The sequence below is a fragment of the Coffea arabica genome, chromosome 2e, assembly GCF_036785885.1.
Source record: "Coffea arabica cultivar ET-39 chromosome 2e, Coffea Arabica ET-39 HiFi, whole genome shotgun sequence".
Classification (NCBI taxonomy): Eukaryota; Viridiplantae; Streptophyta; class Magnoliopsida; order Gentianales; family Rubiaceae; genus Coffea; species Coffea arabica.
The window spans coordinates 71,873,109-71,889,684 of NC_092313.1; the positions used below are offsets into that span (position 1 = coordinate 71,873,109).

General features: G+C 36.6%; 2 protein-coding genes and 1 long non-coding RNA gene across 3 annotated transcripts; 1 reads left to right on the forward strand and 2 right to left on the reverse strand.

Annotated features, from left to right (window-relative positions):
- Window positions 1–1,297: 1,297 nt before the first annotated feature.
- LOC113729648 (uncharacterized) lies at window positions 1,298–6,164 on the reverse strand. Its single transcript, XR_003458173.2, has 3 exons — window positions 5,474–6,164; window positions 2,830–2,906; window positions 1,298–1,567 (listed from the first exon to the last, which is right to left on the reverse strand). It is a non-coding gene; the product is annotated as an uncharacterized lncRNA (long non-coding RNA).
- A 275-nt stretch (window positions 6,165–6,439) lies between these two features.
- On the forward strand, window positions 6,440–10,027 carry LOC113729449 (histidine kinase CKI1-like). The gene is made up of 5 exons (XM_027253744.2): window positions 6,440–6,478; window positions 6,621–6,996; window positions 7,229–7,803; window positions 7,966–9,153; window positions 9,746–10,027. The coding sequence occupies exons 1-5, from the start codon at window positions 6,440–6,442 to the stop codon at window positions 9,962–9,964; spliced, it is 2,397 nt and encodes a 798-aa protein (XP_027109545.2). The 3' UTR covers window positions 9,965–10,027.
- A 772-nt stretch (window positions 10,028–10,799) lies between these two features.
- Window positions 10,800–14,514, reverse strand: LOC113732949 (calreticulin-like). Its single transcript, XM_027259014.2, has 14 exons — window positions 14,315–14,514; window positions 13,372–13,479; window positions 13,085–13,277; window positions 12,739–12,997; window positions 12,599–12,655; window positions 12,460–12,507; window positions 12,273–12,359; window positions 12,135–12,192; window positions 11,980–12,047; window positions 11,798–11,893; window positions 11,644–11,691; window positions 11,446–11,475; window positions 11,221–11,331; window positions 10,800–11,122 (listed from the first exon to the last, which is right to left on the reverse strand). Exons 1-14 carry the CDS (start codon window positions 14,424–14,426, stop codon window positions 11,111–11,113), a joined length of 1,287 nt encoding a protein of 428 aa, XP_027114815.1. The 5' UTR covers window positions 14,427–14,514; the 3' UTR covers window positions 10,800–11,110.
- Between the last annotated feature and the right edge of the window lie 2,062 nt (window positions 14,515–16,576).

A 16,576-nucleotide genomic window follows, 5' to 3' on the forward strand; every position in this document is an offset into this window, starting at 1 on the left:
ATTAAAATTTAAAATTACTTAGTTCGTTGTTCCTAATTTTCAATTTTTTTTGCCTCTCAACATTTTAACATATACTAGTGAAAAATGCACATCCTATGTGTGTGTGAATTAAAAAAAAAATTATAAGAAAAAATAATGAGCAATTATTAAAAGGTTTTATTAGGTTGTGTAATGGATTTTTTTAATATTGTTAAATAAAGAAAAGAAAAAAGAAAAAGAAGTTATTGGCTGTTATTGAAGGTTTCTACTATTTAGTTTTCTAAGGATGGCAAACAAAGAAAAAGAAAAAGTGACGAAAAAGTTTAGGTAAAATACACAGAACCCCTCTATGGTTTCGCGAAAAGACACGAAACCCCCCTATCGTTTAGAAACATACACATAAACGCCCTAAACTTCATAACTAAAGTGGAAATAGACTTCTTAACAAGCTAAGTTACCAGCTGCAGGTCGAATACCCAAAATACCCTCATTTATAATAGAGAGGGAGAGAGGATGAACAATTGACTCTTTTCTCGTTCATCCTGTGTAAGGAAAAAGACCCTAAGACAAGGGATTTGTATACTAAATTGTTGCTGAAATATCGTGAATTTGAGTTGAAAACGCCGTGGCTGCATTCGGTCGCGAAGAAGGGAAAGACAGATTGGTGAGGAAATCTGATCGTGAAGCTTGTTCGACATTTCTAGGTAAGAATCAGAACTTATTGTTCAATATTCAGTCCATTTAATATTTAGGATTTGTAATCCTTTTCCAATTTGTTTATTCCTTTTCCACATTACCCCATATCTGTCATTTTAGAGTTGGTGGTCCATATTTAGGTGATTTATCAGAGAAAATGGGGTTTAAAAATGTAAAGATCTTAACTTTTTTAACTTTTTTTGGAGAATGCGGGTCTTTTTTGGAGTATGTGGTTGATGTCAGGAGGAAATAATATGTGTCAGGTTTGGAATTGACTACAAATCAGATTTCACTTAATAATCTGATTGTTGTTATAACTAATTATTGTTATAATTTGAAAGTGTGATGTAGCTTAATATAGTTTATTAATCTATATTTGAATTCTAAAAGTGTTGAATAAATAATTTAGGTTGGGGACTGTGGCGACCCCACTTCCCCCTAAGGCGAACCAGAGGATTGGCGGGCCGTCTGCCTAACTCTCGCCAGGACTCATGCAAGCAAGCTAGTCAAATCCTTCCGAAGTATAACCTAGATTATTACAACATCGTTTCTCTCCAAATAAATCAATTACTAAAACCACATTAACTTCAGAGATAACAGTATTATAGGATAGCTAATCATCGATTCTTAAACCTTACGCATTACAAATCACTGAATAAATTCCGACAATCCCAAATAACAAATTCATATAAGCTACATAACAAGTCTAGGTTTTACACTTTTCCAGCTTCAAGTGGCAATCCAAGACAAAAATTCGCCTAAATTTAACATATTCCCAATCCGATCTATGTAAATATAATTATACATTACAAGCCGCAAAGCGAAGTCATAAGATTCAATTACATTCATAAGAAAATACAACTAGGTTTCAGATCGGCCCATTTGCCAGGACCTGTCAGGAAAAATAAATGACGTGGGGTGAGCTACACAACCCAGTGAGGTTCCAAGACACTCTAACAGTTCAAACAAATCAAGAAAGTCGGGCATATCATATGTAATGGTTCAACGTTACATAATGGCATGTTATCATGAGGTGATAATCATTATACGGTAATTTGAGACATTTATCATGGTATGAGACATTGAGCATGTATAGTTCATGATTTCATGTTGGTATTTTAGCATGAAATAATTGTTATGATACAAGGTAAACATATACTGTAGGATACGGTGTTCCAGTGGAACTTCATCGGTCATCTGCACCTTATGACTTCCGGATCCCCTCGGTTTGACTGGCCATCACCTTATCCCTCCAGTGGTAGTACTCGAGTATACCGAAACGGTTGTCCAGGGTTTCAACCTACCCGACCGAGCCCAGTCCTGGCTCGAGTAGGTCAGTAACCGAGGCAGGGCCCAAGTTCAGCTTAGAGCTTACAGCATGCACAGGTAACCAAGCAATTCGACAAAAGGTAAAATTCATCATTTGAGTAGGTCAAGTGAGGTAAAGTACACACTCGCCTATCAATGATAGACAATTTCATATAACATGTGATTCATGATAATCAAGTAATCAAGTGGATACTTAGCACGTAAGCACGTAAGCAATACAAGTTGATTTCATGGAAGCATGTAATTCACAGATATCGAATAGTCATGTGGGTTGGTAAACGGTTAACGGTTGAGTAGTGACGGTTATTTGACAGGCATTTGCCATATTAATAGGCCATCATTGGCCGTTATCTTATTTTTATCACGCGAGAGTCGAGGAGATTCACAACACGTAAACTGGTCGAAGGATTCACCCCAACGACGTCACAACACGTAAGATATTTACGAAAACATTTCACACAAGTCACCACTCGAAAGGCTAGTGTGATAAAGTACACACTGCTCATTTCGATGGATCAAAAATCGTTTTCTAAATTATCACATATCGAGTCAAGAAAGCACTTTAACCAAATAAGTATAGAACAAGCAGGGATACTCATTTTACAAAACCAAGTAGGCTAAGCAAGTAATCTAGCAAATTAAACATGTATCGAGTTTATATAGTCATTTGATATGGTTAATCATTTAACCAATTCATGTCGGTATACAATGCAAGTATTCATTATTTATATAGACATGAGTATGGTAAAAACTTAACACTTAATAATCATGAAATGAGCATGTCCTAGACTTATTCAATTACGTATTCCTATATGGAACACTCACCTAGCAACAAGAGCAATAGGTTCAATTTGAAGTTCAAGCGTCCTCTGTCGGATCCTCTTGAAGGTTCTCGTGTGCGCCTGAACAAATAGTAATAGTCTATCATTTATAATCCTTACTATTGATGAAGATCGTATCATAGTACAATCTTAGGAAAAATCTCGTGAAACAAACCTTAATTATCCTAAATCGAGATTCTCCAGCGGGGTTTCAAGGTACAAGAGAAATTAAGTCTACATCATGAAAATCAAGGATAAAACATTTGAATAATATCGAAGGAATAAGGAGTACTTGAAAAACTCCCTTCTGTGGAATTCAGAAAATTTTCAGTTTTGATACGATACTTTGAAAAATCGTATCTCACATTCTACATGTCAAAAATTAGAAAGATTGGTACCAATGGAAATCTCTTCCAAAGTACTAAAAGTTCCTAGAATACACTTTTCTAAGATTCCACATGGAAAGCATTCAAAAATAAGCTCAAAATCTCTGTTTTGGTTCATAAGGCAGATTTAAGTTGGTTTTTTGCCAATTTTGAAAACTCGGCAAAATTCACTTGATTGGAACTAGCCTTTGAAATTTGTAACTCAATTAGTGTTGTAAACCAAGAGTATAACAAAACAGACAGAATGAGAAACAGAGTTTTGAGCACCAAGATACGGTAGCTCAAAGTTACTAAAATTTTCTTGTTAAACAAAGGTTTTCAAACTCAAGTCATAAATTTTGGTAATTTATTTGAGTCATGAAACGGTCTCAGAATAACACCATAATTAGCAGTATAATACTACCATATAAGGGCTATTCCTCTGTCAAATTTCATAGAAAAATATGCACGGGAAGTCACTTAACAAAATCACTCAAGTTTCCAAAATTTTAAGGCAAGGCTGCTTTGTGTATGAAAATTTCCTTTTCTAAACTTTTGACCAAGAGAAAATCCTCTAAAGATGGTTCATTTGTATAGGCAAAATCTAAAGAACATTCATGGTACCTTTGGTGGGTGTTTAACACCAAGAAATTTAATTAGCAAGTCTATACCAAGCCTTGCATCAAATCTGTCCAAAAGTTAGGATTTCCAAGAGCAGGGCAGGTTCCGTATTTTGATCACAAATCACTCAATTTAACTCGGAATTGAGTATGGTTGGTGGCGTTGGAAAATACATTTGTAGGGCTATAATTTCACAGAAGAAATCATTTTCAAATTCCATTCACAAACAACTCGTTTTTGAGCATCAAGATACAAGTCCTGTCCTGTCTCCTAGAGAGAAATGAAACAGGACAGTGATTTTCAATCGAATGGTGTGGCTTACTCAAGTGGAACCAGAATGTGCATTTGGTACCAATGGAAAGCTAGGAATGTCTAGTTTCAAATGCCACTGACGGCACTCAATTTTGACATCGGAGTACAGAGTTATGGCCAAAACAATCTGGCTGTCTAGTAGTGACGGGAATCATTTCCCAGTTTTGGCAGATTTTCTAAATCTCAACACACACTCACCCGAATTACGTAAAATTTCGAGGAAACTTTAAACACAGCCTATATTTCACATTTGCATCAGAAACAAGTCAATTGGCCTTCAAGAAATTACACTAAATTGCACGAAAATAGCAGGGCAGAAACAGCATCTTCACATGCAACTCCTCATTTGACTTCCTTTTCAATTTTTCCACTTAACTCTACTAAATTAGCACTTAATCAACACAATCAGCATCCAATCCTAGCTAATCAGATCATCCAAGTCATTGTGGGATTTCATAGAGCTCACTCACCAATTTTCCAACCAAAATTTGTCGACTTTCCAAGTGTATTTCGGCCGGCTATTTAAACAATTTCACCAAGAATTTAGCACTTGTAAAAAATTACTCAAATGGCCAAGAGTTTCATCAATCATTAGCTCTTAGCATCCAACAATCAATTTTTTCAACAACTTAACCAAAATTTTAACTCAAGAACATAAAAGAAAGTCACGGCAGCTCCACTTCACAAGGAATTCTAGAAATTCAGATTTCCCCTTTTCTTTTTTTTTTCTTTTTTTCTATCCTATCCTCGGCTCAAGCATCACAGGCACGGCTAGATTAATTGACTACCTATCCGTTTTGGTTCCAGAATCAGATTTCAAACCATAGCCAAGTTCGGACAACAACAAAATCACCCATCAACCATAAATTCATTCAATTTCTCCTCGGTTAGCTTGCATGCAAGCGGATTCTGCACTTCTCAATTTTTCTTACCTAATCAAAACTTATTAACATCACGCAAGGTATAATTATCCAGATTTTAATCCGCAGCTGAGTTCGGTCATCTCCAAGAAAGAAAAACAAAACATCAACCAACCAGAATTTTATTTTCTTCCTCTCGGGTAGCTTGCATGCAAGTAGATGCTGATTTCCTTCAATTCTTGCAAAATCAAGACTGATACCCACATGCGAAGCATAATTGTCCAGGTTTTAGTTAGCTAAACATACAATTAAGCTCAGATTATCGAATTACAGTTACAAATTTCCCAGCTCAAACTCTTGGCAGCTTCAATTTTCTTAAGAATCAGAATTTCTGGTGCTTTAACTCATCATCCAACCGCATCATCCTCACATGCAAACTTCAAAACAACATCATCTACCTATAATTAGCTAATCTAAGACCAGATTTTACCTCGGCTTAAGGCTCAAGTTGCGCGACCAGCGGCTGCAAGTTTTCTCTCGTCTCGTCAGTGCAGAGCGCAGCTCACCGTTCCTCCCTCTCTTGCTCAGCTTACACACGGAACAGAGAAGTGTTAGCTAATGAAGAAGCTAGCCAAGCTATCTCTCTCACTCTCTCACTTTTGGCTCACGGTTTCTGCTATCAAAATGAATCAGCCAAGTTCCCCTCTCTGTTTTGATTTGGTTAAATAAGGTTTGTTAGGTATGAGGTTGCAAGCTAAAACAAAGAGGAACCAGAAATATTTTTCCTCTCTTGGTTGAAGATTCTCTCGGCTTACTGATGGGCTTGGGATTTGGTTGATTTGCTTGGCTGTTGCAGGCGGTGGAGTTGATGAAGAAAGTGATGGTTCTCGGTCCCCTTCACCAGCTCGCAGGTGAGACGAATAAAACAACAAGTCTCTCTCTCTTTCCCTCAAGCTTACGGACAGAGACAGAAACGGAAGGCTCTTTTCGCTCTCGGTTCGTGGCCGAGGAGAAAGTGGTAGTGGGGTGTTGTGATGGAGGGGAGCTAGTGTAATGAAATGAATATTGTGGAGATGAGCCGGTAGTTTATAAGATGTAGTGCTGCAGTGGAGAAATGGATCCAGCGAGGATGAAGTGTTGAGATTGAAGCTTGCCCGAGGAGTTTCGATACCTCTTGTTCCTTTTATTGTTTGAAATGTCTCCCTAATGCTTATTCTTGATGTTGTTTACCTTTATATATGAAATACAACTATCCTGCAGTATGCTTATCTGAATTAATCATGTGAGAATTTTTTTCATTTTACCAGAAACCAAATTCTGATGAGATCTAATAGGCAGTCCCCTGATTATCTAAAACCAATATTGTCCGAAAGAACTGGATGAATTACTCTGCTTAACAGAATGATATAATAGCCTTACACTCAGTATGTCTATCTTTTTTAGTAGTTTTATATCCATGATTGCAGACCATCATAGGGATTCGTCGTCCTTAACCGTCAGCCTATCATCCTGGCATACTTGATTGGAGCATAAACACTTTATACGACATTGGAAATGCCTTTTGCTTTTAACTACTAATAGTAACAAGTTGAACTAAATCAACTGGATAATCAAATGTGTCTTAATTTGTATTTTAGGTATATGTATTGGCTTTTCCGGAAGATGGAAACGAAGCTGCTGCCCATAAAAGCAGCATGCTAGCCATCATGCTTCTTGTTCTTACGCTTGTGGGATCAGTTGTCTCGCTTTGCCTCTTCATTTTTTTGATCCTGAAAGCTGCACGAAGAGAGATAGTTTTGTGCGATGCACTCGTAAAACAAAAAGAATCAACTCAACAAGCTGAGCGCAAAAGCATGAGCAAGACGAATGCCTTTGCTACATATAGTCATGATCTACGTGCTTCCTTGACAGCTATAACTTGCTTGATAGAGCTTTGTCGTGAAGATGTCGTCCCAAATTCTCAGTTGGCAGCCAACTTGTCACAACTAGATACATATGTACACGATCTATTAGGTAACCATTCTGTTTTTCAATTCATAATGGACTAATCAAGTTAGAAGTCTAGAGAAGTTGAAGTGAATATTGATAATATGTTGGGGCTGGATGAGTACTCATTCAATTTCTGGTTCACTTCACTCTAGCCTGCAAGATATTTGTTTCTCATAAATGTGGACATGCATTTTCTCAATTTCTTTCAACATGTATGCAGTCATAATTTCTCTTTGTCCTTTGGCAATTGTTGTAGGTCTACTAAATACAGTTCTTGATAAAAGTAAAACTGAAGCTGGTAAGACAGAACTTGTAGAAGAAGAGTTTAACCTGGAACAGGTCCTTGAAGACGTTGTTGATATGTACTATCCTGTTGGCGTTAAGAAAGGGATAGATGTCATATTTGACCAATGTGATTTCTCAATTATAAAGTTTCGCCATGTCAGGGGTGATAGAAGAAGGCTCAAAGAGATACTAGAGAATTTGCTAAGTAATGCTATAAAGTTTACGACAGAAGGCCATGTTGTTGTTCGCTGTATAGCAAGGAAAACAAGTAAAGAGAATGCTATAATTGCTTCTAACCGCAGAAGCACATTAAATTGTCTCTCAAGGTTGTGTTACAAGAACAGTGGAAGCCTACATTCGCTTGATGACATCCATACAGTTCATGAAAATCCTAATTGTATGGAATTCGTGTTCGAGGTGGATGACACGGGCTGTGGGATTCCAAAGGAGAGGCGAAAATCTGTGTTTGAAAACTATGTTCAGATTACAGTCGCTGCTGCTGGACAACAAGGATGGGGTCTAGGACTCGGCATCGTTCAGTCTTTGGTAAGAAATTGCATTGGCTGTCTTTACTTCATCATTTAGTTTAGTAGCTGTTTCATCAACTGAATCATCAAATTAGAAAAATAAAAATATTGTCATGGGATGATCCTTGTGCCGTCTTTATTCTTAGAAATTATTGAGTATAACACAGTGCTGATGGCTTAGGTACGTTTAATGGGGGGAGAAATCAGAATCGTTGACAAAGAAAATGGAGAAAAAGGAACCTGCTTTAGGTTCAGTGTCTTTTTGACAGTATGCAATCCGGTGTCCACTGTCATGGATGAAGATGGAAACCATATGCAAAATGGAGTTTCTTCAAGTGATCTTCTGCATTATTTTGAATTACATATTCGCTATCCCAATACAAGATTGGAGGGATCCCATGTCGTGCTCTTACTTGCAAGTAAAGAGCGCAGAAAGATTTCCAAGAGAGCAATTGAGAATATTGGCATAAAAGTAACAGTTGCAGAGACAGATAAAGATCTAAGACGTATTCTATATAAGATAAAGGAAAAGATGGACCATTTCCAGCTTAATCTGCATGAGAAATCCGAATCTAGTCCGCCTGACTACCTGTCCGCGTCCAGCAATTCTAATTCAGGATTGAATGAAGGGCATTCAGGTGCTACAGATGGACATGAAGCTCATCTCCCCCAAAGAAAAAGCTTCAACTCCAAAGCTGTCCAAAATTTTATACTGATCGTGATTGATGCGGCTATTGGACCTTCCTTGGAAGCAAGTGCAGCTTTGTCCAGCTTTAAGAGGGAAACACGAAATTTGCAGTGTAAGGTTGTTTACTGGGACAATTCAATTATTCCTAGAAGGAATTCAAGAGACGTGAAAGAGCAAAGGCCACTAATTCCTTGTGACTACATATTAAAGAAACCCTTGCATGGATCAGGTTTATATGGCGTGCTACGACTTCTTCCTGTATTTCATGGTGCATTTCCACCTGAGTCGTTGATCGTTAAAGCTGAAGCAGTTCAAGAAAATGAGGGCTCCTCTGAGACTACTGTACCTCCAAATAGATTGGTTAAATTCTCCAGCAATACTGAGCTTCAAAACGGCAAAATTTCAACAGACGAAAAACAAGAACTCCAGGAGATTGTAATACATGATCCAGCTGCTGACCAAAGCTCTCCAAACCCACTCAAGGGAAAATCTGTATTGGTAGTAGATGATCTCGAGGTATTACGTAGAGTAGCCAGCACGAGGATTTCCAAACTCGGTGCTCGAGTGGAAGTCTGTGAGAATGGGAAGGAGGCTTTCGACAAAGTCTGCAAGGTCCTGAATGATGAGAAGGAAATTAATCAGGAAACTCTCCCATATGATTTCATAATAATGGATTGTGAGGTACTCTCAAGATCCTACTGACTCTGATATTTTGACATTTTTTTTTCTGTCACAAATTCGGTTTTTTTTCTTTTTTTGGTTTTCAGATAAGCTGTAACTCTCACATTTTTTCAGGAAAAAACTTTGAACATCATAAATATTTGGGTTAAAAACAAAAAAACCTTACGTGGTATACCTAATACACAAAAAAGCTCTCATGGTTTCAAAACATACAAAACAACACCTCATGTTTTGAACTAAATTGTAAACTAACAGAATCCGGTAAACTTAACGGAAAATTTAACGGAATCCAGTAAATTTACAGCTAAGACCGTCATTTTCATTAATTTTAACGAATTCTATTAGTTTACAATTTAGTTCAAAATATGAGGCGTCATTTTGTATGTTTTGAAATCACATGGGGCTTTTTATGTATTAGGTATACCATACAGGGCTTTTTTGTTTTTAACCCTAAATATTTTCCATCCTCATAGTTCATTGAAGCTGTCTTTGAAAACTAAGTTATTCTTGTGATAGTGACCACAAATGTATAGTTCGTACTGCTATATGAAGCTTTTTGATGGTCATGCTTGGAACTTGTTTTTGTTGGTAGATGCCAGTAATGGATGGATATGAAGCAACAAGACTTATAAGGAAGGAAGAGAAAATTCACGGCATCCATATTCCCATATTTGCACTAACAGCCCATGCTATGCCTGAAGAACACAGAAAGATTGTTGACGCTGGAATGGATTTTCATCTGTGCAAGCCATTCGATGCAGACAAACTAATGGATGCCATTAGAGATATTGAGCGCAAATTCAAACATTGACTGTTGAATGGTTTATTTATTTATTTGTTTGGATTGTATTTTTTTGGACTTTTTGTAGAAAAATTACGATAATGATTTGATATACGTGAGGTAAAAAGGTGATTGAAAAATGTGCCCACGAAAAAATGTAGAAATTTTTCTTTGAAAATCTGCGATCCAAACACACCAAATTTTCTGGTCTTCCTCTCTATGTCTTCGCTTGAAAATAAAGTGGAAGTTCTTGGAGATACTACTCAGTTTTCCGGGACTTTGTTCATCTTTGATTTTGGGTGAAAAATGGAATGTTTGTGCTGGAAGCTGATATGAACTCTTTTACGCCTTTTACAGGGAAAGGAAATAGGAAGAAACCGTTTATACACTACTAGTAATTCCTCGCATTTCTACTTTCAAATCTTTTGCCAGTAAAGGAAATAGGAACAAACGCGTATATATATCCTGGCATTTCTACTCAAAAACTTCTAGTCCAAAGAAATTAGAGTAAGAAACTGGAACAAAGGTTTGTGCTCATGTTGATTTAGGTGGTTCAATATTGTCTTGTTTTCACTTCGCAAGGACCTGAAATTTTGAAGTAAAATTCCGGCATGAGTCTCCCAAGTGCAGGTTACATCCCAGCTATAGTTAGTGGAGCTGTTTCGTGTTGCTGACGGACCTAAATCTTCAACAGGGGACGTGCTTTTTTCTTTGTTTTGGTGGGACTTCCTGGTAATGCAACAAATTCTCAAAGGGTCAAAGCTGCCGCATAGCCAATGGTTGTTGAAGGGGATTTAGTTTTACAGCTTAGTTAACAAATTGACGGAATGGGGCTTTAATTCCAAAACATGCAAGATCATCCATGTCAGACTAATGCTGAAATCTTCGAAATAAATCAATCTCAACACCGCTAATGTTCCAAGTCCAGGCTGTTCATAAATCTAAAACTAAAACAGGCATGTTTCTCTTTTGGTTCTAATGGCTGAGCCAGATGAGAATAAAGAAGTATCGCAACACCAAGTTCATGCAGAGCCTCCAATATCTTTTTTCCCTAAACAGCAATTCTAGAGCTAAAAGCCAAAAAAAAAAAAGGAAAAATGTCGAGAGCTCAATTGCCAACAAAGCTCTTCTTCGCAGCAGCATGTTGGGCCAACCACAGCACTCGCACGTACTTTCCTACAGCTCGTCCTGCAAAAGGGTGGAAGTAAGAGAGTTAAAACAATTGAAATTTCTGATAACAAATCATCATAGTTAACTCAGCACTGAAGGATCAGACAAGCCCTTACTTTAACATTTTCCTCAGCTGCGGCAGTAACATCTTCCTTTGTTTCTGATTTGGTGTCTGCATCATCACTATCTGCTTCATCAGCAGCATCATCATCATCGCCTTCCTCAGCCTAAAAGAACAAGTTTTTCCCATTAAGAAAGTGCACGTAATAAGAACATATCACAGTTAAAATCTGGAGCAAAAAGAGTCTCTTTTGAGAACAACATTTTAGTCAGGAACTTACATCAGAATCGACTGGGTCATCCTTTGCTTCCTGAAACAAAATCAGACAGGAGTTCGAGATATAAGTTGTCTCTTCATAATCAAATGATCACTGTTCAAATAATGCAGTATAAAGGAAGTCCAAAGTCCAAACTATACAGAAATGGAATTCAAATGTACTCAAGACATCATGCAACAGAGGAAAATTAATGAAAAGTACCTCCTCCTCTCTCTTCTTTTCTGCCTCATCAAAAGCAGCTTTTTCAGCCTACAACATGAACATTTTCATGTGTCAACAAGCCGACGAAAGTAATTTAAACCTTTTTATTTTTTTATTTTTTGTGCATCGTTTGGGGAAAAAAAATTCCACATACATCCTTATGCTTGCCCCATGTCTCTTCAGCCAACTTCTTAGCATATTCAGGATCATCAGATACCAATACATTGTCAAATAGAGTTCCAGATTTCACCTGAAGAGGACATATATTTCCATCCATCAATCAGTTGAATCCAATGAGAAGAAACAATATCTCCAACACTTGAGAAGCAATCTCACCTGCCACAGTTCAATGCCTACATACTTCAAGTTCGGGTAAACATATAGATCTGCATCATCCTTAAATTCTGCATGCATAAGCAACATTCAATCCGAGTCAACTTACACATCCATGGTTTAACAAAGTACATGGTCATTCCAAAAAGAGGGCAAACCTGGGTTATCAATCAAAGGTGCCTTCCATTTTCCCTTATAGTTAGGATTCTTGATTTTCTGATACAGAAACAATATAGTGAGAAACACAACTAGTCAATGAATCATTGCAATCAAACCCGAATTCAGATCCAACACACCTTGGCCTTCCACGGACCCTTGTATTCTGGATTGGGAATGGTTGGGGCCGTCCACTCACCATCTTCTTCATCATCCCAGTCCTCAGGCTACAATTTGTAAACAACTCATCAGCAACATCATCACTACTCCAAACAGAGTATAGGTGCATGTTGGCAATACAGGAAACAGGATTCTAATGAAAAATACCTTCTTGGCATCAGGATCGGGAATCTCCTTAGGGATGTCATCATAACCCTGTATGAACAGAAAAAAGTGCTTCTTATCATCATTTTCTGGCTAGAATAACCCAAAAAAAAATGGCAAACAGAAGAAAGAATTTGTTCACCTCTGGTTTCTTATCTTCAGGATCAGGAATGTATTCCTTGTCATCCCAATCTTCAGGCTGTCACAAAGGCCTAGTTAATACCATAACCACAGCAAAATATCAATTGATGTTAATCAGAAAGGAAATGAAAATGCAATTACTTTCTTGGCCTCTGGATCCTTAATTTTCTTCGGTGGAAGAAGGTCCCAGTCAGAATACAAGCTACCAGTCTGCTTCTCAACATTGTCAATTAGGATGCTGTAAGTGGCATCTGGGCGTAGGATGAAGGTATAGACATGAGTGAGTTGGTCAGTTTCACATGGGACGTCCTTCTTGATTAAGTGGTTTGTTTCGTTGTAGTTGAGAATGGCATGAACTTTTTTGGTTGTGTAGCCACAGATATCTGGTCCAAACATGATACTGAAGATAAAAGTTTTATAGAATCAACCACTGTTGAAGGAATTAAAGAATATACAATGAAAATAACAATGATTTCTAAGGCATGACCTGTATGGGCTGTCACCACCAAATTTCTTTTGATCAACATCACCACTGAGTAGTTTCATGTAGCCACCACCACAGTCAAGCTTCTGTTCATGCTTCACGGAGAATTGGAACACTAAGGTTTTATCCTTGTTGCTGAACTCAGGGAACTCAGCTGAAATGGCATAGAACCTGTAGTCTTCACTGGTCTGAATACCTGCATTGGGACATCAAAGCTAAGATCCAATGTATCCTTAACTTCCAAGTTCACTTCCAAAAGTGCACCAAGAATACAGGGCAAAAAAGGTTACCTTTATCATTGGGGTCTCCATGCCATTTACCAGCAGTATAATTCCACTCTCCAGCAGTATTATCTTCCTTTTTCCAATCAGACTTTACCCACCGTTTCTCCCATCCATCTAAAAGTGTTTATCAGCACAAAGCATTTTAGTATGACAATCAAATAGAAATTGCTTGTACATTCATTTTAGTACAAAAATCAAATAGAAACTGATTTTACGTTTTAACAGACTTCCCTTTGGACAGAAAATGATATCTAAGAAAGCTATCTACCAACATTCCTCCTTCAGTCTAGCACCAGTGGGGTGTCCAAAACACAATAACAAGCTGACATGATTCATGATTGTACATTATTCTACAGAAACATAGTCGTCCAATTGAAACAATGTGCAATTGATAACACTAATCATCAGCAATACGAAAACATTGTTCAAAGCCACCTAGGACCGACACAATAACATTGTTAAACCGTTAACATATTCAATTCTTTCCAAACATCTCAACTGGAAAGCTATATAAACAGATCATATTAACATCACCATCATCCTCCTGGAATCGCACAAAATCACACCTCTAACTTATCTAGTAACCAAGCAACATCCGGGAAGCAAGCGTACTGCCCAGAAAACAGCCCTTACTTACAAAAAAAAAGATCAATTACATCCGACAAACCATTACATCGAATCATCAAAAAGAAATCCAAGTCTCAACTTCTTATCGACAGAATCAACAGATCTAGTCAACAGACCAGAATTCCATTCACATTTCAAATCATCCAATCAGAAAACTGGAATCAATACATCAACCGCTAATCCAAATCCGATCTTCACACAAATTTCGACAAGTAAAGCTAAGACAAATTGTAAATAACTGAAAACCAAACTCAATTACTACTTCAACATTCAGAAAAAGAACAAGTAGAAGACAGAGGGAGAGATCGGGAGGTGAAGATACCATCGAAACGCTCTTCGAAGAAGACCTTAGCGGAGGCGCAGGCGAAGAGGAGGCCGAGAGCAAGGCATAGAAAGAGAAAGCTAGGGTTTATTCTCCGCTGCTGCGACGCCATGGCTGATGGAGAAAGAAGAATTTCAGAGTGAGGACTGAGGCACTGCAAAAATGAGAGAGAGAAAGAGAGTCCTATTTATAATTTGATTTTGATGGGGGTTTCCCATTGGGTTTTACGCTCAAGGAAGATTTTGGGCGGAATCTGACGTGGATCCATTTGATTACGTGGTCCAATTATTATAAGCCACGTTGGATCAGAGTGTCACTTCTGTGACGTGGCTTTTTGTTATTGGGAACCACCACGACTTTGAACGCCCAGGCCTGCTTCGGCAGATGCAGGCACTGGATTCATCTGTGTAATGACGGATTAGCCCTTCTCCTGGGGTTTTAGGAGATTTTCCACGTCAGACTTAAATCCTAACTTGCTTTTTTTTTTTTAATTATTTAGATAAAGACAATGAAAAAAAATTTAAATGGGGTTACTTTTAATTTTTCAGAAGGTTTGACACGGGATAGAATGGAATCAGCAAACTTTTGTTGGAATTCTAGATTTAAAAAAAAAAAAAAAAAACTTTTGTACCTGAAAGATTTAATATGTATTTGAGAAAGGAAATTGTCTTTGCTAACAAAATGAACGTACAAGAGCCAACAAAAACTTCATCAGTCCAATTGTGGTGTAATATAATAAACAGCAAGAAAGAAGAAAGAACAAAGTCAAACTTAGGAGTGTAAATGAGTTTAATTAAATCGAATGTTCTAATGTTCAAACTTGTTTGATTATTTTAATAAATTTAAAATTTTGTTCAAATTTGATTTGTTTATTTATTGAAACAAGATTGAACGAGCTTTTTTGAGTTTGAAATTTATCGAACATAAAATGCTATGCAAATTTAAGTTGATTAATTGGTGAATCAAGTTCGAACAATCTCGTATCAATTTGAATTCGATTCGAGTATTGAGTGAGTTAAATTCGATTTGATTCGATTCGATTTGTTGAATAAAATTTTTCTTGTAGAAGCTAATTCATTATATGAGGAAAATAATTTGTAGCGAATCCGAGTCATTGAAGATAAATATTGTGCATCAAATTGGTTTATCTTATCTTTACGGGTTAGATTTGGATTTTCTGGTTCAAAGTGTGGATTTCTTTAGATTACTTTAAATTAAAATGCAATCCAAGTATTTCTCAAATTAGAATCAACCACACTTTTTTGATTTAATTGATGACTGATTTGGACGAAGATTTTTGAAAATGCAATTTTTTGTTTACTTATTAGCTAAATGGTTTTTCGATCTAGATTTCATGTGTTTCTAATGATTCATGGACCTCATTCCAAAGACATGAGGAATGCTTAACACCAGCGTGAACTACAGTTTCCAAAATTAATATTTTACCTAAAGTGTAATTTTTGACTTTTAGATCTACTACTAATAACTTAATGCAATTACTTGACAGTTTTTGAATGAATTTTAAAGGGTTTTTTCAATAGACATTCGTTAACCACACTTAAAATTCACGTAACCTACTCCATATATACACATACTAATAATTATTGAGTAAATCTTATATACACTGACAGTGTATACACTATCATCATTTGATTCATGACATGTGTGCAATAGTTAAATTTCAAATTCAAATTTTGTATATTTGTCATTCATCCAACGCTACACTGTCAGTGTAGGAAAGATTAATCCATAATTATTACCTTTTATTGCATTTATCACTTTTCTATTTAATCTTACCTACTCTCCCTTTTATTTATTTACTTTTCTTAATCAATCTTATATTTTCAAAAATATGATACTTGAAATATATCTTAAAGAGACAGATTCAATTTTAAAAAAAGAACAATTATGGTCCATCAGTGCACCACTAATATCCGATTAAGAGACAAAGGAATACAAAATTAAGTTTGGTACCCTAAGAGCTTAAAGAAACAAGTACAAAAGTTCAAAATTTATAATAAAATTAGACCTTGTTTGGATTGTTAATTTTCGCAAAAATAATTCTCTTTAAGCCATTTTTTAATCACTTTTTTTTACCTCATATACATTACATCGTTACAGTAAATTTTTCATTTCTCCAAGATAATTACTCCAATTAGTAATTTTCTTGCAAATTAATAATTTTTGTCTTAAGATAAGATCATTGCTCTCTTGCAAGTATCAATCTTATTAGTTATAGGATATAAAAACATTCATGTTTCT

What these genes read in the sequence shown, in the direction of transcription:
- LOC113729449 (XM_027253744.2), top strand. Translation starts at nt 6,440, where the DNA reads ATGATTGCAGACCATCATAGGGATTCGTCGTCCTTAACC. An exon ending in GGGATTCGTCGTCCTTAACC is followed by an intron (nt 6,479 to 6,620) that starts GTCAGCCTATCA and finishes TTTGTATTTTAG; the next exon opens with GTATATGTATTGGCTTTTCC. An exon ending in TCATAATAATGGATTGTGAG is followed by an intron (nt 9,154 to 9,745) that starts GTACTCTCAAGA and finishes TTTTGTTGGTAG; the next exon opens with ATGCCAGTAATGGATGGATA.
- LOC113732949 (XM_027259014.2), bottom strand. Translation starts at nt 14,426, where the DNA reads ATGGCGTCGCAGCAGCGGAGAATAAACCCTAGCTTTCTCTTTCTATGC. An exon ending in GGTGGTGACAGCCCATACAG is followed by an intron (nt 12,998 to 13,084) that starts GTCATGCCTTAG and finishes TTTTATCTTCAG; the next exon opens with TATCATGTTTGGACCAGATA. An exon ending in AGGGTCCGTGGAAGGCCAAG is followed by an intron (nt 12,193 to 12,272) that starts GTGTGTTGGATC and finishes TTTCTGTATCAG; the next exon opens with AAAATCAAGAATCCTAACTA.